Source organism: Drosophila teissieri, chromosome 3R (genome assembly GCF_016746235.2).
Source record: "Drosophila teissieri strain GT53w chromosome 3R, Prin_Dtei_1.1, whole genome shotgun sequence".
NCBI classification, from domain to species: Eukaryota; Metazoa; Arthropoda; class Insecta; order Diptera; family Drosophilidae; genus Drosophila; species Drosophila teissieri.
The window spans coordinates 10,979,713-11,000,769 of record NC_053032.1 but is presented as its reverse complement, the minus strand read 5'-3'; the positions used below and the strand labels follow the sequence as shown (position 1 = coordinate 11,000,769).

The 21,057-nt window shown below is 44.2% G+C and overlaps 1 protein-coding gene across 2 annotated transcripts in view; it reads right to left on the bottom strand.

The window, feature by feature from the left end:
• The window catches only part of LOC122619900 (patj homolog), a 30,007-nt gene extending 9,293 nt beyond the window's left edge, over positions 1–20,714 (bottom strand). Inside the window, exons 1-3 of one of the 2 annotated variants that reach the window (XM_043797109.1) lie at positions 20,529–20,714; positions 13,755–15,985; positions 12,768–13,703 (exon numbers count right to left, since the gene is read on the bottom strand). In XM_043797109.1, coding sequence (XP_043653044.1) covers positions 12,877–13,703; positions 13,755–15,573 — 2,646 coding nt within the window. In that variant the 5' untranslated portion in view covers positions 15,574–15,985; positions 20,529–20,714 and the 3' untranslated portion in view covers positions 12,768–12,876. Of the gene's footprint in view, positions 1–12,767; positions 15,986–20,528 lie in introns of both variants that reach the window. The other variant, XM_043797108.1, reaches the window with a different exon arrangement.
• Positions 20,715–21,057: the final 343 nt, after the last annotated feature.

The window sequence follows — 21,057 nt, the reverse complement described above, 5'->3', positions numbered from 1 at the left end:
GACTGCTGGCTCCAAAAAGTGTGCTACACACACACAATAAAATGTTTCTTTGCATTTGAGATTTGTGGCTGCAACAGCTGCTGCCATGGTTGCTGGCCTTTTCCAGAGTTTGGCAAAACCATTACTTAGACTCAAACTGGGCGTGGAAGCGACTAATGTTAGCGGGAATTGCGAATTCATGATTCGCCAGGGAGGAGTTGAGGCAAATTAAATTCCCAAACTGGCGAGGGAATTGTAAACAAGAGGAAAGGCAGCTCAACACTCACGGGCTGTCTTTAAAATGGCCAATCAATAAATATTATTAATCTCTGACATTATTTCTAAATTCCCAAAAGCAAGCAAGTTTCTAAGTCTGAGACTTACGTTTTAGGAAACCCGTCAGAACATGGAATTCAATTAGCAAATCGAAGCATTTTATTAATAAATACAAATATGTTTCAGTTACTTAGAAAAGCCTCTTACATCTTTGCTAACCAATATAAATAAATATATTTAACATCTTTTCAGCCTAATGGAATTTATAAATGTATACCTATTCCTCGCAGTACGGCTGCTGACAATAACTGAGTGTACATCTGTTTCGCTGATTGATTTACCACTCGCTTGAAACAATTTGATCTGCATGCGCTTGACAGTCGCTTGATTTACGCCAGTGCAAACATGGCTAATCGGCCTCCAGCCATCGAATGTGTCAACTCAACACTGACCCACAAAAGCCAATGGCTTGGAGATTAACCCCCGACTGCCCCACTGCCCCAAATGCCCCACCCTCCCAGTTCGCTTGGGGATTCTTCGCCGGCACCAGGCCACATTGAATTTATGCTCGCTAAACTTTATAATTAATTACATTCGCATAATAAACGAACTTAAATATGAAAATGAAGTGCAAATACAGGCAGCACAATAGGATGACAAGGGGGCAGATTGAATTGAGCAGGGGGCTTGGGGCAAATCCTGGGGATGGAACTTTGCTGTTCCGTTTGTGCATAAAACAGACAGCCGCGGAATAAGCAACGCGGTGCCACAATTTAATACCGCTTACATGAAATTAATTTGCACAAAATCAATTTCAATTTACATTCATTGTGGCGGGCAAAAAGGTGTCAAAATGTGCCGGAAAAACTAAGGAAAATCTGGAAGGGGGGTAAATGAGCGGTTGTGCTTTCTGACATTATGTCATTGTGGTTTCGGATTTTTTGCGATGGTTGGGGCAAAAGTGATAAATACAAAATGATGAAACATCAAATTTGCATTATCTAAATACTCGTGTGTTTGGAAACAGATTAGTTGGCGTGGGTTTTATAAAAAAAGCTTTCAGCTTTCGTAATTCGTTTTTCATGTACAGTATGTATATGCATTGCAGATTATTCTGCAATAATGTTTTTAAAAAGATTACGATATATTTACTTAAGGAATCAGTCACATTGGAAGCCTGTTCATTCACCGATTGATAAAAGATATGTTAAGTATTATAAGAAAAAGTTAGTGTGACTTTAACATGTACATATATTAAAACTGATTGTCTCAGCTTCCCATCGGCTTTGAATTGATTTCCGTCAGAATCTATTTAAATGTGGTCTGCTGTGCACTGAGCAAAAGTTATTCGGGGCATCAAAAGCACACAATTGCGGGTATGTTTGGTGTGCGGAGTACCATATATGGTTAACACCAACAAGTAATAGGAATCCTCCGCTTGGAGCCTTGACAGGATAATGTGAACATGAGAAGCGCTTCCAAGGAGCGCGCACACACACACTTGATTGCCTGGCTTAGTTGTGTGGCTGGTTTGACATTGGCCTTTCCTCTCACTCCTGCTCCTTTCTACCGGATAATATCGCCATCAATCAGAACCCGAAACAGATCCGATATGCATGTCCTATTCGTATTCGTATTCGCAAACGATGCTCCTGGGCAGGGCAATCGGTCGGCACAAATCAAAGGGATTTGCTCTCGGGAATCGGGACATTCCAGTGTATCCATATTTTATGCACATTTGATCAAGCCCAGTTGACAGGTGATTAATCTAGGTAATATTGCAAGGGGCATGGACAAGATGCTACCATTGTACGCTTCACTAAGAAGAAAGGTGTGTTTTTATACCACAATATTTGAGAAATTCAAATATAAAACCAAGATCCGTTAACCAGCAACGAAGCAATTCAATAGCTTGACACATTTAATAGAAAAATACATATGTGTGAAGCACTCTAAGCGAGAAAAGCAAATACTGAGCAATGCACTTCAGCTTTGTATCAAGTATCAAGCCACTGTTCACCTCAATTGTTACGCCTATCAGTTCACAATTATCCAAATCAGTCAAGTGCTGAGCTAACTCTAATTTTCATACAGACAGAGTGAAGCGCAAATAGTTAAATAAACGCATAAGTGAGCACTTCAGATGGCGAGCATTCACGTCAAGTCTCAAAATGGACAGAAACTACTCAGATATCATGTGTGCGCACTTAAAAATTGCATTGCCTGCTTTCAGGCTGGGAAACTGGGTGAAGCGGAAATACAAAGGCGTAGGGAAAAGCCGAGCGAAAAGTTGGTGGAAATGCCAAATGGGAAACGAAGCGAAATCGCCTCGGGGCCAAGCCTATGCAAATGTGATCCGAAAGCGAGAGCTCATGGTAATTGAATCACGCTGCGAGTTGTAAGCGAGTTGTAATGCATTCCCGCACTTTCCCCGCCCCACAAATTTCCCGAAAGCGCCCCCAGGCAAGCCATTAGAAAAGTGCACGAGTGGGTGGCTGGGAGGCCATGGGGCATGGGGGCATGGGAGCATGGGAGCATGGTGGGAGATCGTATTCGTGTTTGACAAACGGCATTTCAATGCTTTCAACGCACACGCAAACTAACAAACAAACAAATAACAAATATCATTACAGCGACTTACACATGCAACGGCTGCCTGACAACGACAGAAGTACATGTGATAAAGTGGCATATGTTGTCGGGACAGTAGTACCAAAATGGTTGGCAAAATCTCCTAAAATAAATGCTATTTAAATACGGAAAGCAAAATAAATCAGAATATTCTTCAATTTATGCTGAATTGTCAAAACATTAGTCAGGTTACCCAAAAGAACATTCTATTCAAAGTATTGTGAATGAGAAGTAGAAGTTATTGTGAATAGATGAAGAAGTCAACTTGCCCCATACTCGGTGCTATTTTTATGCCTGCCACTGTGCAAATGAACACGGCAAAGGATATGAAAGCCGGCGACGACAACGAGCATACATAAAAGATGAAGAAAAATTGCATATAAATGCGGAAAACACTTGCGGGGGCGGTGGAGAGCGGAAGGGTGCCGTGGCAAGGAGATGAGAGAGCTGCTTGCCATTGTCAAGTGGTTGTTGTTGGACGGCCGGCGAAGACAGGCGCTCAACCGCCGATTGAACTCCCAGGGCGTATGCGTAATTTTCTCATACATGTACATACAATATACATACGTACAGGGTTACTCTATAACTATGACCAGCACATGCAATTCAAGAACTCCTTCGTAGAACATTTGTGGAATGAATATTTTTTTAGCTCTAGCTTTTTCCGATAAATACTTTATAACTACATTTTTTTACGAATGAAAGCATTCATAAAAGTACTCCCGTGCTTAAAGAAGACTGCAAAACGAAGTCAGCGAAGATTGACTGTGCGACTATACCTGAGTAATATATGCAAATTCGCATACATCCGAACACAAATATAAATTCTCGGCCTCTCCCGTCCATCTCCATTCAATATACAGACCGTGATGTCAAAAGCATTTTCGCGTTGAGAGCCACAAAAGCTGGGAAATAGCATTAAAAAGGCGACAACGGAGTGAATAATAGGGTGCCAGTTGAACGCACCATCGATGGCGACCACATAAACACGTACTAAACTAAAGAGCATTTAACCCCTTTAAATTCAGAACTAGTATGCCTGTTTTGAGAATTAAAAGAATTATATAATAATAATAATTTGGTAATATTCTCTTCATGTTACACTGATTATAAACATGGTTCACATCCTGGAAACATGCCCAGCTCTCACAGAAGAAGCCCAACAATTGCTAAATAATCGAAAAACCACCGACTTCCTTAAAGATCCAACTACACAAAGCATTGCAACCATAATAAAATTCCCTAAGAAAATTAATCAGTACAATTTAAGTTAAGTCCTAGCATTGAAACCCTTAAACTATATTAAATATTGTATATAAGTATAGATGTGCATAGACGATGGCCTCGTAGCTAGTACTATTTACGTTTATGTTAGTCTTAATTTTGTAAACTATACTATCATCTCTAATAAATAAATGATATACGTTTTACCCCACGAGTAACGAGTATAAATATGTGAGAGCACCCCAAGAATTGTTTTTCTGGTTTTTAATTGTACAAACACGCAGTTATCAAACGTGATTGTGATTTAAGCATAAAAAGCAAATGCTAGACAGTAAAATAGGTCATTTTCCAGTCACCCGTGGAAGTAGTAGTTTTCGACACTATAAAGTAATAGTTATTTCGATAGCTGTTCGATCTAGCCATTTCGAATGAACGTCAATACGTCGGGCATGTGAATTCTACTGAAACCAACGCAGTAAAGTAGATTTCAAAACATTGCCACGCCCATTGTAATGCTCACGAAACACCAAAAACTGCCTCGACCACACCTTTGAAAGTGGATTTTATCATTTCTGGTGGCCAAATACATTTTAGCTCTCTGCTGCTTAGCACTTCAGTTTAATTGGGAGTATGGTACTTAAAATTATTGACCATAAAGCGGTATTAAACTTTATTGTTCGCTGCTCAGTCCACCAATCTCGACTGACATTTAAATATTATAGTTTCTCTGACAGCTGGAACTTTTCTTTATTTTCATTAAGCTTATTTCCGATTATATGTGGCTCCATTTTCCAAGCTTGAGCCTTTCCCATTTCCCAGTTTTCCTTGACACATTCATTTTCTTTAAGACCAACAAAGGTGTACGTCTGTGACATTTTGCTACGTTCCGCATTTAAATTAAGTGTTCGTGCACTTCCTATGTTTCTGTTGGCTCAGACCTAAGCTGCTACAATATTCTGACTGGGAATGCATAAAGCAACAAAGGTAGTACCTACAATAACAACAGTTGAGGAGCACCAGGAGATGCATGTTTTTAACAACGTTTATTGGAATAGGCTGAAAGATAGTATTACTGATGTACTGATTTCGTAATCGAACAGTTAAAGCCAAGTTGGATGACAGGGATCCTACCATAAATGCTCATCACCATTGCTGGTTCATCGTTTGTACTGGCAATGGGCAGCTAAATGAACTTTGAGCTGCTATGCAGGCGATGACCAGAAGGGGAAAGAAGGGGGTGTGAGGGTGTGGCAGGAGGGGAGGATGTCAGGACATTTGGCATTTGGGGGTAATCTTGGCATGCACAATGAGCTCTCGCTGACGTCGCGTGTGTGTTGGCTCACGGGCTATCTGGCAGCCGCAGTGGCTGGAAACATTTTGGCCTCGCATGCAGGACAAACAACTCTGGGCCTCAAAGGAGAGAGGGGTTGTTATAGGCAGGGGCGTGGTTGAAGGGGGTCGTGTTTGGGGGTAGAGGTGCTAGTAAGCCGGTGGAACAGGTGAGCGAGTCCAAAAACAGCCGCGGGCCCATTTTCGCGGACCGTTCGCACTGCAATTAAGAGCCTGACCACGAACAAATGCATGCCATTTTGCACTTGGCTCACATTTGCCTCAAACGGCAAACCTAATTAAGCTGAAAGCCAAAATCAACGAGCCAGTATGCTCACATTGAGCTGCCCCCTAATGTTTTTGAAAATATTTAGTCACATATTTGCGGCAATTTAAGATATTTAGTATTCAGTAGGTCATCCATCAGCACCATTTATAAATAAGACAAAACTATAGTTTTTGCATTTTACTATACAAATATTCATGCTTTTTTTATACCCGTTACTCGTAGAGTAAAAGGGTATACTAGATTCGTTTAAAAGTAGGTAACAGGCAGAAGGAAGCGTTTTCGTCTATATAATGTATATATATTCATGATCAGGATCAAAAGCCGAGTCGATCTGGCCATGTCCGTCTGTTCGTCCGTCCGTCCGTTCGTCCGTCCGTCCGTCCGTCCGTCCGTCCGTCCGTCTGTCCGTATGAACGTCGAGATCTCATGAACTACAAAAGCTAGAAAGTTGAGATTAGGAATACAGACTCCAGAGACATAGACGCAGCGCAAATTTGTTGACTCATGTTGCCACGCCCATAAACTGCCACGCCCATACTTTTGCAAAAAAACTATTCAGTGATAAAGAGCCTCCTTCGCTCTTCCACTAGCTGAGCACCCCGCACCCCACACCACACTTTTGGAAAATGGTTAGTTTTTTTTAAATTTTTCTATTGATTTGTCAAATACGTTTTGACACGCCCACTCTAACGCCCACAAGCCGACAAAAACTGTCACGCCCCCAAATTCCTCGTCGGGGAACTCGACTATTATAAGTTGGTGGAAGTTGTCTGATTATAAGTTGGTGGAAAAACGATGAACTGGGCCATAATCTGCTAACAAAAATGTACATAAACAGCGGTGTTTAACTGCTTTAAATTGTGTAGATTTTGTGATGTTCTGAGAAAATCATAACTATGATTCGTCAATGAAAACGGAATGAATAGAACTGCAGGGTCACCAGTGCACCCACACTCACTCAAAAGCGCACATACACGTGCGCACATACACACACTCACTGTGTGGAATGGGTGTAATTAAATATGAAAACATATGTTTCCCCTTTGTTTTTCACATGCCGAACAAAGTCTGAAAAATCAATAAGGACTTCGAGGTCCACGGAATTCGCAATTTATTTACCATATTCATAACGGGGCACGAGCTGAATGTATGGGTATAGCGATATACGGATATATGGGGCAAGAACTGGGCGGGGGCGTGGCAGCTGCAGTCGGTAATTTGTATTTAAGTAAGTTAAGTAAATCAGTTGACGACTCGGCGAACGCAAATCGTCAAATATTTATAAGCTGCCAGTTGAGCTCGCTACAAATTTAATGACAACCAAGGGTTGGGGCTGAAAGTCGAGGCGTTTTGGGGGCTTTGGAGGCATTGGAGGCTTGGTGGCCTAGTGGCATTGTCAATTATGGGAATTATGAGCTGTGAGTGAGTCAGCGGAACGGCTGTTGAAGCTCATCCCCCGCCAACTTTGCTCCTTTGCGCTCCTTCCTCAATTTACCTCCCCTGGCAATTGCGTCAGCAGTTAATTTTTATGTATCTTTAAAACGCCGCCATGCCCCATAATTCTCCTCTTATTATGTGGGCCCTACATTATTAACGGCCATAAGCGACGGGACAGATAAATATCGCGACAACGACGAGCACTCGATACGAATTTATGCACTTCACTCGAGTGGGGATCCTTAAAAAGAGAAAGTAAATTACTTCGAGGACACCAGAAGACTGAAGTACTGAAGGGCCTACAGATTGACGAAGACAGCGGATTTTTTGTGTTTGTCGTTATCAGCGTTCATGGGGAAATGAGTGGAAAGAGGATTAAAAACTTATAAGAAGAAAAATACTTTAAAATATTACCTATTCTCGGACTTTTTGCAACTGCCTCACAGTCCCTTATCTTCTTTTAAAGATTGTTTGGCAAAAGAGCATTGATCGTATTAATACTAATAAATAAAAAGGTCAATGTGACTAGTAATGACTAGTATTCAATGTGATTAAGCATATTATGCAGCATTCCTCTCATTCGCAAAAGTACAGGGTACCCAGCGAAGAAAAAATAACTGAAGCCAAGCTCATTCTCGGAGCATTCGAGAATGCACTGAGCCAACGGGGCGTATGGGCGATGTGTGATGGCGGATGGCGGATGGGTAACGGGTGCCGGGGACTCACAAAGCAGGGGATGATGAGCTTGTTGTCGATATGCCAAGATAAAGCCAGCAACTTGTTGTTTTTGCTTCTGTTTCTTGTGGCTGCCGTTGTGATTGTTGATGCTGCGGCAAAGTGTAAGCTGAAAGTTCAGGCACAGACAATTGCGAAGGTGGTGCACTGAGGGGGAAGTGGGGTATGCAAAGGGGACTATATGCAGAGGGTATGCGCTTCCTTGCCGCTGTGTGTATTATGTTCTTGCCCCGCTATTGTTTCTCCATACCATACCACTTCTTGCCGTTCCCCCGGATCCGGCAGCTGCCTCATCTACACAATTGTTGCATTAAATAAATGTTTTTTGTACCCATGTCCGCCTTACGTGCTTACATGTGAATGCGAAGAGAAAAAACGACTGCGATCAACTCAGGTGCTCTTTCATTTAAATTAAATGAATATAATAATAATGTCTAATAAAATCACCATTGAGTGGTGAAACATATTTTAGTAATATGTAGTTTTTTGATAATCTTTTTTCAAGCCTTTACAGAAATATATAGTAATAGCTGACGGTGCCTATTTCACAAATAGGCGGTTCTAATTGTTTTCCGTGCACCAAGGAATTCATTCCAGCGGAAAAACCGGGAGAGAGCCTCCCAGGCACAGACGTTGATAGATTTCCATGCATGGCCGACACTCTTGGGCGAAGGAAACGGAAATGGAAATGGCGGAGACGCGGGCAAGGCTGTGGAAATTTAGAAAGCTCACTTAAACACACTCATACGCCCACACACACACACACACACACACACACTATGTTTGCGGTGTGTGCAATGCGTTTTAATGAGTTTTTTGTTCTGCGTAATTATTTTTGCAGTCTGTTGTACTTGCAGGCGCAAATATCCTCGAAGAAACGGCAATCAGGCCCAGAGTCATTTTAATGAAAAAATTCTAAATGCAGGAAATGAAGCACTTTCGTTTTGTTACGTAAAATGCATAGGGCACATATATATACTCATACATTAAGCAAAGCAAATCAAAACACTCCTTTAAAAATATTTTTATGATTTCATGCGTGGGTTGTAGACTCGTTCCTTGAATTCCTACAAAAATATCAGCCTTTTTTTGATTGAGTTGGGTATGTATCAAATGTTTTAGTGAATAGCAAACGCAATTTCTATAGCAATCAGCAAATCAATTCAAACATTAAGCAAAGAAAATAATAACACTTTTATGAAAACATTTTATGATTTCATGCGTGGGTTGTAAATCCGTTCTTTGAATTCCTACAAAAATATCTGGCTTTTTTCGGATTGAGTTAGGTATGTATGAAATGTTTTAATGAATTGTGAATTCCTTGGCAATTCCTATAGCAATCAGCAAATGAAAAATGAAATGCAAATGCAAGTGCCTTGCAACAAAGACAGAGCATCAGCATTAATCACACACAAACATAAGTTCGCCAGTGGAATTATGATGTTGCCATTCCATATTCCCATATTCACATATTTACATTTGTGCAACTGGAATGCCACAAATGCAAGTCCGCCCGCCTCCTGCCAGTCGTTCTTGTGCCATTATTATCGCTGCTGCAATGAATTGGCAGACTGTCCAGCCAACCTGACATCCCAGTCGTTGTTTACATTAATTTGATTTAAAATGCAATGCCAGCGCATCAGGATTGCTAAGCTGCCAGCAGTAAACAATTCACGAGTTCCGAAATTCTAGGCCATGACGCCAGACTCATTTATTAAAATGTTATGGAAGGCCTTTCCAGAAACCGATAAAAAAAATTAAATTCAAATGACGATTACAGATTGTTACAAAACAGTTCTAAATGTAGCTCAATTTAAATGAATTGATTTAATTTGCTCCTAGATGCTACTCAATTATATTCTTCAGTTACCTATATTTAATAGTATATACTAAGCTACACTTCTGTATTAAATAATTTTAAACTACTAGATTTTACAACTTTCTTATTACGTAAAATTGATTAATGACGTAGACTTTTAATGTACCATTAAATTTGTATGACCTATATTACTAGATAGAAAGAATGAGTGGAAGGAAAAGTTTGTTTAACAGCTCAATTATTTTGAAACTACTGTATGCATGAAATTTTAAAATATTCCAATGGTTCATTACCTTAGTTAAGTGTTAGAATTTTGAACGGAAATTTCAACTCTACCGCATATTCAGTGCTAAACTTTGGAAATAATACCTTAATAAAATGTTGTTTGTTATGCATATTATATTTCGGATGTGTAAATATTTTGTCTGCCATGGTAAACAATGGAGCACAATGAATCCATGTGATTGTTGTGGGGCGTTAATTCGCTTATTGTGGGAGAATTATGGTCCAAAGTATTGACTCGGCGAAAATTACTTTCCCTTTTTTGCAGTTATCACATAGTTGATGGAATAAAACCCGTAGTAATTACGCTTGTACTATTTAATTCCTGCATTTACACGCAATTTCGCATTTTCCATTTCATAGATACAATTTGCCTGCTCGGCTATTTTTCGGATTGTACCTACAAAATCCGTTGGCTAAGCTATTTTGATGCTGAGTTGTTGCTGCTGCTGCAGTGGCGTTAAATTTTGTTTTCAATTTTCAACACTTTTAATAGCCAATTAATTAAACGGGCAAACAACAACAAACGACTATCTACCCAAATATTTACACACACTTGCATAAATATCCGCGGGTACACATATATAACTCTGTACGGCTTCTGTGTGTTGTGTGTTGTGTATTTACCTATATATTTTTTGGAGAATAAAGAATTTCCCCGTCGGCCTTTGCACATGTACCAAACATTTTTATAATTGCTGGCCGAGCTTTTATTATTCAACCAAGTGGCGGTTCCCAGACCACCTGATTCGCACCTGGAACATCCCACTATATACGTACTCGTATAGTGGCTACATGTGAATAGTTTGGCGCAAGGAATGGAACTTTTCGCCATCGCCACATGCATAAATCATCGAGCAACTGGACTGCCAGTTGGCCAAGACAGCAGAGCAGCCTTTTTATTTATGCTGACCAACTATTGCTAAATAATGAGTTTTTAAACAAAGCCAACCGGCCAGACAAATCGTAAGTTATGAATGCGAACGGCGAGAGCCAATTAAGATAATTACTATTTATGAGGTTAACATGGAGGGAAAATGTCGAGCTCAGGAGATTAGTGGTAAACTTCAGTTTATCCCTCGTCCAGCTCGAGTCTCAGCTTGTCAAAGTTTGGTATTTATATCTACGCATAAATTATTTATGCGTGAAGAAGGCCCCAAACTGTGTGGCCCAAACTTGGCATTTCTGGCCGAAAGTTTCCAACCAGCCCCCCCCAAGCAGACACTTTCCTTTTCCTCCCCCAAGTCCCAACATTTCAGGTGTTGGGTATTAAAAGTTTTCAGCATATGTCAAACGCCTTGCAATTTCGTCCTTGTTTAATTACAAACCTAATGAATTAAACACGGAGCAAGTGTGGCTAAGCTTATTACATGAATTACTCAGGATAACAGACAATGAATTGTTAAAGGAATTTTCGCTAGTGCCAAATATATATTGAGTTGCAATAATAAATATCAACGTTCGCATGCTCTTCATTCACAAGGCAGTGAATTCTAAGTATATTAACTTAAATTTACTGCGTCGCCTTTTTCAATAAAACCAAGTTCTTTGTAACGAAAAATAATGGATTAGTTGAATAAATCAACTGTGTTACTATCTCCGAGAATAGTTGTCACGGTAAAAAGGTAGTCACCCCAGCATGAGAATAGACCAAAGAATTGGGAAAACATTTTTATAAAGACAAATAGCAGGCATTAAAAAAAGGGCTGTCTGCAAATTGGCCACATGAAAGCCTGTGGTCAATAAGGTATATAAAGGTATATTCAATAAAAAGCAGAGGAAGGCAAACGGGGCGTATAAACTACTTCAAAAGCATATCAAGAGGTCGTCAACTTGACAATGGGCCAACTCACATCCCTTTTCTGATCCTTTGCTCAGGTGGGCGTAACCTTTTGAAATGGCTTTTGAGCGTTACCAGGGGCAACAATTAAAAAGAAAATCTCACAAATATAGGCCAGCCCCGAATGAAATATCAGGAAATTGACTTGGGGCTCTCTGATACGCCAGCATTTGTGCCCAAAAAAGGTATTCAAAAACAAACAGTCGCTTGATTAAAGTTGCATTTGGGTCGAAGGGGAGACAAAAGTCGTGTGGGGAAATCGCCGTCAGGTGTGACAGGTGACAATTTAATAAGAACTCGATTCGCGTTCATATAGATTTCTGACAGCTGCTTCGACAGCAATCAGTCACAGAATTCGGATATACATTTTTGCACATTCCCGTTTTCTGCTTCTGAAATATTTGTAATCCACTTTTGCAGATTTGGCAAGATTTATATTTTATTAAAATAGTTTCGGATAATCTACTTTCCCGATTAGGAATGAGATCATCGGTAAACCATCCCTTGGGTAACTATCAATAATCAGAATTCATATGTTCCTATTCCACATTTTAAAAGTTTAAGTTACGTTTAAGCAAGAGAGAATGCTATAGTTGAGTTCCCCGACTTTCTGATAGCTTCTATAGTTCCTGAGATCGCGACGCTCATACGGACAGACGGACAAACAGGACCAGATCGACTCCTGATCAAGAATATATATACTTTATGTGGTCGGAAACGCTTCCGACACCCTGTTACATACTTTTCAACAAATCTAGTATACCCTTTTACTCTACGAGTGTAACGGATATAAAGCAATGAAAAAGTTCACCACCATATAGGTTATATCACAATGTTGTGTTTTTTTGGGTAAAGGTTATGTTTATAAATAACTATCTCAGGGTTTTTTTAAAGTGAATGAAATTTGAATAAAAATAAGTACTCACACAGTGCGAACGGCTCCAGTTCCCGTTCCGTTTCCGCTTCCGGTGGCCTTGCCATTTCCACGTCCAGTTCTATATCCGACTCCTGATGACCGTCGGGAAGGGGCTGCCACTATGTGCTGGCCGAATCGCCCAGCGGCGAGGCTATGTTGCTGTTGCTATTGCTGTCCGAGGCGGAGAGGGGGCGGCAGATGCCCAGTCGCGTGAGTCCAGGCGGCATGGCCTTCAGAATGGACACCGCCTCGTCCAGCTCGAGGCCCTGGAGCAGGCGATCGCCGACGCTCATGAGGCGATCGCCCGGATAGATCTCGTTGGTTGCCTCCGCAGCACCACCGCGTATCAGGCCGCGAATAACGATGACACTGCCGTCGGAGTCCATCGGATCCTGGTAGTCCAGTATGGAGAAGCCGAAGCCCTGTTCCGTTTTCTCTATATCCACGGCGGTCACTTCGCAGCTCCACAGAGCCAAGCCGGAAACGTTTTCTAGTGACTTGGAGCGAGCTCCTCCACCTGCAGTGCCCCCCGATCCTCCAGCGACTGCTCCCGCATCCGTTAAAGTCGCCGTGCTGGACGTGTAGAGCGAGCTCTCCGACTGGGCCTTGCTCAGCAGATTCTGGAGACTCTGGTGGCCACCGGGCAAGAGGCTACGAGTCTCAAAGGCCTCCGGATTTTGCGAGGTATTTATGACCGACGGAACGTGAGTGCCGCGGGCGCAGACCAACTTAACCCTGGCGGGCAGTTCCTTGAGGATCTTAACCACCTCGATGTGTCGCAATCCCTGGAGCTTGTGCTCGTTCACCTGGAGGAGCTCATCTCCCGGCCGCAAGATGCCCTGGCGACCCACCGGTCCGTCGGCCAGTATCGAGCGTATATAGTGATGCGGACGCTTCTCAATGCCGCACTCCACGTCCACAGTGCCTTCAAGGCTGATCCCTAGACCTGAAAGTTTATTTATTTCGGCAACTAAAATTTCACTGTCGGGAAACTCACTTTTCCAGGCCACGCGCAGCGAGGCGGCCGTCGGGCTGGCCGCTTTCACAGGTGCCTCGTTCGTGGGCGTTGGCATCTGGCCGGGATCGAGGTCAGGATCGGGATCTGGATCGGGATCGAGATCCGGTTCCGTGTCCCCTAGGGGTTTGACCCTTTCCACCTCCGGCTTTGACCCTTTGCGGGCCTGTGCCGTTTCCGTTTCCGGCTCAGGACACTGCTCATCGGTGTCATTGCCACTGTCATCGGCCAGGATGAGGCTGCGCCCATTAGTTAGCGGAGCAGTCGGACTGCTCCTGGGCGCCTGATCTTTGGTGACGCCTCCACTGTGATCACTGCGGTCCAGCACGTGCGACATGTTTGACTCCACGGTGTCCCGGGAGGGGAGCTCAATGAACTCATCCTCGGCTCCCGAAGTGCCCACATACTCCGCCTCCACGGCCTCGTCGCCTTCGGTGGCTATGGAATCGGCATCCAGTGACTTGGGTGGCAGCCAACTCAACGTGGCTATCGACGGGGACCCAGGCATGGAGATCTGCGACTCCTGGTCCTGGTCCTTATCTTGATTCCTATCTAGGCCGGAGGGAGCAGATGTTCCTTTGATTTCGGTGAGGGCCACTTGCAAGTGCTCGTACTTTCTGCCTCGGAGGAACCGTTCCAGAGTCAGATGAACCACTATGTCTGTATTCCTGAGGAGTTCCACCGCCTGGTGGTTGGTAACCCCGGATAGGGATCTCCCATCCACGGCCACAATGCGGTCGTTGATCTGGATCTGACCACTTGTTTCCGCGGCACTTCCCTCAATGATGCTCTTCACGAAAATCCCGGATAGATCCTCCTCCTCGCAGACATATCCGGCCACGGTGATTCCCAGGCCGTAGACATTCTTGTGCAGCTCCACCACGTACGTTTCCGTTTCCGGGGAGTCCATGTAGGAGTCAGGGGAACCGGAACCCGAGCCCCAGCCGGATCCGCCATCTTCGTTGGCCAACAGCTTGCGTTTGCTGTCGGCTATCACAGTCTCTATGTGCTGGTTCTGATCCTGAACGCATCGCCATTGGGTCTCCAGGGGCAGCATCTGCAGGGCGGGACGTGGCGGCGGCGATAGTATCGAGAAGGGCACTATATCCAGATCCAGACGCGGGCAGGGGCGTTGGCCAGCATTCGAGTCCGTGAGCAACGAGTGGCCCCCACCACCCGGAATCGGAGGCAGTGGGAAGTCAGCCAGGTCGCCGGCCAGCTCGGACAGTTGTTGAAGCTGAAGCACCGCACTTGGTTGCGGCTTCACTGCAGACAGTTCCGAGCCCTCGGCGGGACCGCCGCGCACTAGACCCACCAAGCTGGCCACATCCAGGACGCCGCCGCCACCGTCGCCGCCGCTGCCGGAGCCCGCTGCTGCTGCCGCTGCTGCTGCGGCGGCGGCAGCAGTTGCAAAACTCGGATTCTGGAAGAGATGACGCGACAGTTCTTCCGGGTCGGAGAGGAGCTTAGTTGGTATAATCGGCGCCTGACAGGCCAGCGTTTGGTAATCGATGGCCGTCGGCTCCACCGGCCGCGCCACTATCAGACGCACCTGAGCTCCGGTCTGACGAAGAACTGTTGCCACCTGCTCCGAGCTGAAGCCCCGCAGATTGACCTCGCCGATCTGCAGCAGATGATCGCCCAGCTGCAGTCGGCCGTCCCGCTCGGCCACGCCCCCGGGCGTAAGGGCCTTGATCACGACGCCGGTACTGCGACCGCCCACGAGGATGAAGCCCAAGCCGTTGCCATCGTTGATCAGATCGATGACCTCCACCTGCGACCACTCGGTGCTGAGAACCATATTTTCCCCCAGCTAATTCCGCTCCCGACGGTCGCCCTTTTCTCTTGGTAGTTTTATTAAATGTTGCTGACGATAGTTGTTGTTCCTGTTGTGTGTTTTCCGTTCGCTTTGCCCTTGCTAACATGTCGCATTTATGATTGTGTCCAAAATTTAGCGGTGGTGCTGTTGGCAATTGTTCGTTGTTGCTGTTCCGGTGCTGCTCCTCCTCGCCGTCAAATGGAGCGAGCGTGATGAATATTATGGTTGCCGGAGCAGCTGATTTTGCTTATTGCTGTTATTGCTGTTCTTGCTGTTATTGCTGTTATTGCTATCGCATCGAGAGTCATTCAACCGACAATTATGGCCCGGGAACTGTGCTCCTGGCACCGCCAGCTCCAGCCGCATCATCCACGACCGCAACAGCACAGCGCACCTGTAATTATGCAGCACACGCACACACTTCGCATCAAACAGGGTGGAGTACGCGGCGTATACGCAATACGTGGAATGGGTGGCGTATACGTAACGCACTGCGGAGTGTGTGAGCTTGGGGTACGCGGCGTATACGCAATGCGAGCGGGGACAAAAGGAAGTGACAGAGGCGTAACACGGGCGTGAAGCGAGAATTTAAATTGCTGCCCTGCCAGGCATAGCAGTCGGCGTTCCTTGCCAATACTCTCGTTTGAGGTATATAAATGAGGTCTTAAGCTAACCACATTCTAATCAATTTACACCCGGATAAGGCTGCTGATGAAAGCAACATACTCATATTTTAAATAAAGGAGCGATTTTGTATAGAGCAAAAGGGATATTTCTTCAATGCACTGTTTTGTTTTATTGTTTTCTAAGATTTGTGTAATCCAAAATTTTGTATACGTACGTATACAAAATTAAACTTCATTAAACTTTATTTAACTTCATAGCTAGTTTCTGTGTAATTTTAATAAATATTAAGGATTTGTGGAATGTCAACTGATACTATAAAAGTGGGGAATTGGTTGGAACAACAAGTATTTTACCCACGTTTCTCCTTTTTATTTTGCAAATCCAATAAGTGACCCTTCTGCTAGAAAGATATTTTTGTTTTGTTTTGTGCCCACATAAATGTTTGAACAGGTCCGCTAGGGTATGCACAACTCGATGTTCTTTTAAAATTCTCATTGGTGTGTTGGGTGGCTGTTGTTTTTTTAATTTTTTTTGCCTCCTGTTGCCTTTTTAATGCCACCTTTTTTGCACGATTTTGTAATTTACATGCACACACACGCACATGGAAACGAGAAGTTTTTACCTTTGCAGCTCACGTGCCACGCATGTTTGGCACCAGTCCCGCTTCACCCCACAACCCCGCCCCGCCCCGCCCCACAACTGTTCGCCTCTTGGCCAGGCCAAAAGGCAGTTCTAATTGGAAAATGCCATGATATGGGGCTCAAGAAGGAAAGGACGAAGCGAAGGAAGAGGGGCCAACTTGCGACTACTTAGTGCTGCATACTTTGCGGCGCCGTCTTGGCAGCCGAGAAACAATCTGCAATCGAGCGATAAGTTTCGAGCTGCCGCAGCAACTGCCACCAATCTCTGACAGCCATATGGCTAATAATTGGGGGGAAGAAGCCTTGGTAAGATGGGGCGCCCAGGGGGTGTTTCAGTTTTCCGCTTGCTCTCTGGTCAGGAACAGCCAATACAACTAATCGTGTGGTCGAAATGAAAATGTTGATTCTGTGTAACCACTCAGCAACAAAGTTTTTTGGGGCAATTAGTTCATTCTTTGTCGCTATTCAATGATATTTTATCAAATAAATTCCATTTTTGCAATTCCGTGCAATTTTTCGATTATACTCAAATGTATATTCTTTTTTATGGCATGGCAATAAAAGCAGTTGTGAAGTAAAGAAAATAAATCACTTAAAGAGTTTAAAAACTTGTTTGTGTTTGAAAAAAACAAAATTACAGTGGAGTTTATAAAAATGAGGCTGTTTTTAATATATTAAATAAAATTATATATCGTATTGCATGGTATATCCTATATCATTTTCATCTTGGCTGTTTTAGGTTGAAGTCGTGCAATAGATGTATTTGTACTAATAATTTATGGAAAATCCTGATATTTGTATATTAATAAATATAAATATAAAATATATTAACAAATAATTAATATATTTCTACTCCGTATTGGTTGATCCCCACCAATTTACAGCGTGTGCACTCAGTTCTCACGCCAACCTTTGTCTGAAATCATTAATCAAAAATACTTCCCCAGCGGACTTTGTTCGGGGGCAGTCCTCCACTCCACTCTGGAGCACTAATGTCCTGCGTCACAGCAGCAGGACGCAGGACGCAGGAGCGTAACCGAAACCAAATCCTGTTCAGTGGGTTGCCGGTTTAATTGTTGTTTCCGAGTGCGCTCGATGGGCGGTTTTCGGGGATCGGGTCAATGCTGGCTGCTGGTTGCTGGCTGCTGGTTGCTGGCTGCTGGCCGTATCTGGCAGTGACTGCCGCTGTCAATTAAACGCTGATTGACTTTGCATTCGCAGGACACGGATTGGCGCACGATGCGTATGATTAACGCCGCTTGTTCTGAGTCCAGAGCTCCGTCCTTCGCCTCCGCCTCCTCCTCCTCTCCCCGCGCAACTACCCACTCCCTGCCACCGCAACTTTTCACTCTGTGCCTTCGGTTTGGTCATTTGCTTTGGTTGTACCACCCCCCTTGGTTTTACACGGAGAAAAGTTTGGCTTCTGGAATCGAGCTATTCGCTTGATGTAGTAACATGGCGAATGAGTTGCAACTCAAATGTTCTTTACCTACTCCAAAGTAGGAAAACTTTTGAATTAATTGCTAAGCTGCTCTAATGATTTCCTTTTTTTTCAACTTGTAAACATTCAATCATTTGCTAAAGTATATGCCACATGTTCATATCTCAGAAAGAAACATTCTCCTAGAATCTTGTAAAAAACTAAGATAATGCAGTTTTTAGACAATTATGAGTAAAACACTGGAGATAAAGATAAACACTAAAAATGCTTTTCCCAATTTGGTTTCATGGTTTTCTCCGTGTCCTTGTGAGTGTGCTTCATTTAACTTGGTTGCGGTGGACGGGGCTCTGGAAAGTGGTTTGTGGCAAGGAGGAGCAAGTGAGCTAGGACGGAGCTGGAGCTGGAGATGGAGCTGCGGGAGGACAAGGAACAGGAGCAGGAGCAGTTGACGTCCCAAGCCCATTACCCAGAAAAGTAGGCCAAGCGCGTTTGAAGTTGCCACTGCGTCTGTGTGTGTGAGCTACCAGCTACCAAGCTGCTATTTTTGTACGCCCCAAGTAGCGCCAGCGGTTCGTACTCCCCTCTCGCTCACGACAAGTCGCCCCATCTCTTTCTGGGCTGTGCCTGTGCCAGTTTTCGGTTTCGGTTTCGTTTCAGCACGCCTTTGGCCACTGTTGCTTCTAACGCACTTCAAACTGCCGCGGCGCTGACCTACTGAGCATTATTAGCCGGCTCACGGCTCGAGTTTTGGCCCAAAGTCCCGACGTCAGTCAGCCGTCGAAAATCGATAAGCAAAAAAATAGAGCGGCGACGAGAAAGGTTAACTCCAAGTCGAAGGCGAAGTTCTGCATACCCTGGAATCTCAGCTATTGAGCTGCCAAGTCATAAAAATATATTAAAATAGCCAAACTTTAAGCCAAACTAAATTTGAATGTACGAAAAAAGTGGATCTGTTCGAAAAGTACTTCGTAGAAATGACAAAAGCAATAAAACCATTCGTAATGTACACGTTTCATTTGGGTAATAGTTAAAGTAAACTGAAATCTGTGTAAAAAGTCTATTTAAATGGTAAACTACATACATATATCGTGTTTTGCTTTCACTGAACATTCGAGCCGCAACCGCAAAATGATTCAGCGAGCAAAATAAAAGTTTGTTGTACGTAGGATGTATCAATTAAAATGATAATAAGTTTAATAAATTCATTTCCCTCATAAAAATGTTGACCGTACAATTTGATTGAGTAAAACCATCAGCCTGCTGAAGTTAGCAGAAAACTAAATAAACAAAATATGGATCTTAAATTGAATGAAAAATCCGGCGGGGAATCAAACTTTTTTCAAACTGACTTGGCAACTCATCTGGTTATGGTAGCTATTTAGTGGATTTCTAAAATTGCCTAAGTTACATGCGTAAGATGAGACTGATTTAAACACTGCAACTGTTGTATACTCTTTGTGATTACAGGGTATTTGGCGTCGCAACGGATGTGTTTCTTTCTCCCATGGCCAAGCTGAGCCACGCCAAGACTTTCGGATTCCGGAGCTGGAGCTAGAGCTCTTGGTCTAGCCGCATTGACTGCGGCTGTTGGCCGGGTTGGTGGTTCGAGTCGGAGGTTTCAGGTTGTAGGTTGCAGGTTGTGGGTTGGCGGCTGCGGCTGTTTGCCGTGTGGTGTCGTGTGGCTGCGCCTTTTGACCCACCTAACCGCCCCCGCAGCCCCCGCGACCGTCACAAGCTCTTAGCCAAATTGCTGCAGCCCGAAAAGAGAGATGGAGATAGGGCGAGGAAAAGAGAGGGGGAGAGAGCGAGGAAACGGAAATAACTTGTAAACTTGCGGCACGCAATTTGCAATTACTTAGGCGACTGTTGCAAAGGAACATTAACGCATGCAAAGGACAAAGGCTAGAGCGACTGCCAAAAAGTGAAACTTCCCCAAACTATTTTCTATTGATTAAACAACTTAAACGACGCGGGGAATCAGCCTTGCCAAGATTGCCTGGCTTGCGTATCTTGGCATACGCCGTATGTTGCATTTATTAAAGCTGGCCAAGATTGCGTATACGCCGCATATTTCACTCTTAAGCCTGATTTCACAAGCACATATTGCGTGCACGCCGCGCGTTCCACTCGTTTTTCGTGAGCGTTTTTAAAGCCGTTGACGATTGCAGGGCTTGTCACCGGTTATTAAGTTGGCCTAGTTGTTGCCTTTTCTTAGCCAGGCTAATTACCCGCACTGGCTGGCCAGTCGATGGGCCAGCAAACGATTTCCGCTACGATTCCGTGGCACTTCATTCACGCACTCGACAAACACAGGCACATGGCACGCTACACACTTGCTGGTTTGCTCTGCCAATTTTCCCGTTGCGGGCCACAATTTTCACACACATCTATCACGGTTTACGCGCGCATTTTCCGGCTCAGCTACACGCCCGCACGCCACGAAGCTTCTTGGCCAAATGAATTGCCCGCTGGCCAGCAGCAGCCGCTTCGCTCAAAGCGAGTAAATCCAGGGGGAATCGCCCCCACGAGGGGCCCACTCTCTGCGCCCATGCGCACTGCATGGACACATGACTCTGGAGAGGATTTGGAGCACCGATTTGGGAGCGCTGCCATCGCCGCTCGCAATATTTACAATTTGAAACTGGCAGGCGGCGGATCTCGACGCCGCTTCGCCTTTCATTCAACTGTCAGATTTCGGGAGAGGCACTGAGAGAAAATTCCCCAAGAACGGAGCTGTTGAGCGAGAGAGAGAAAGTG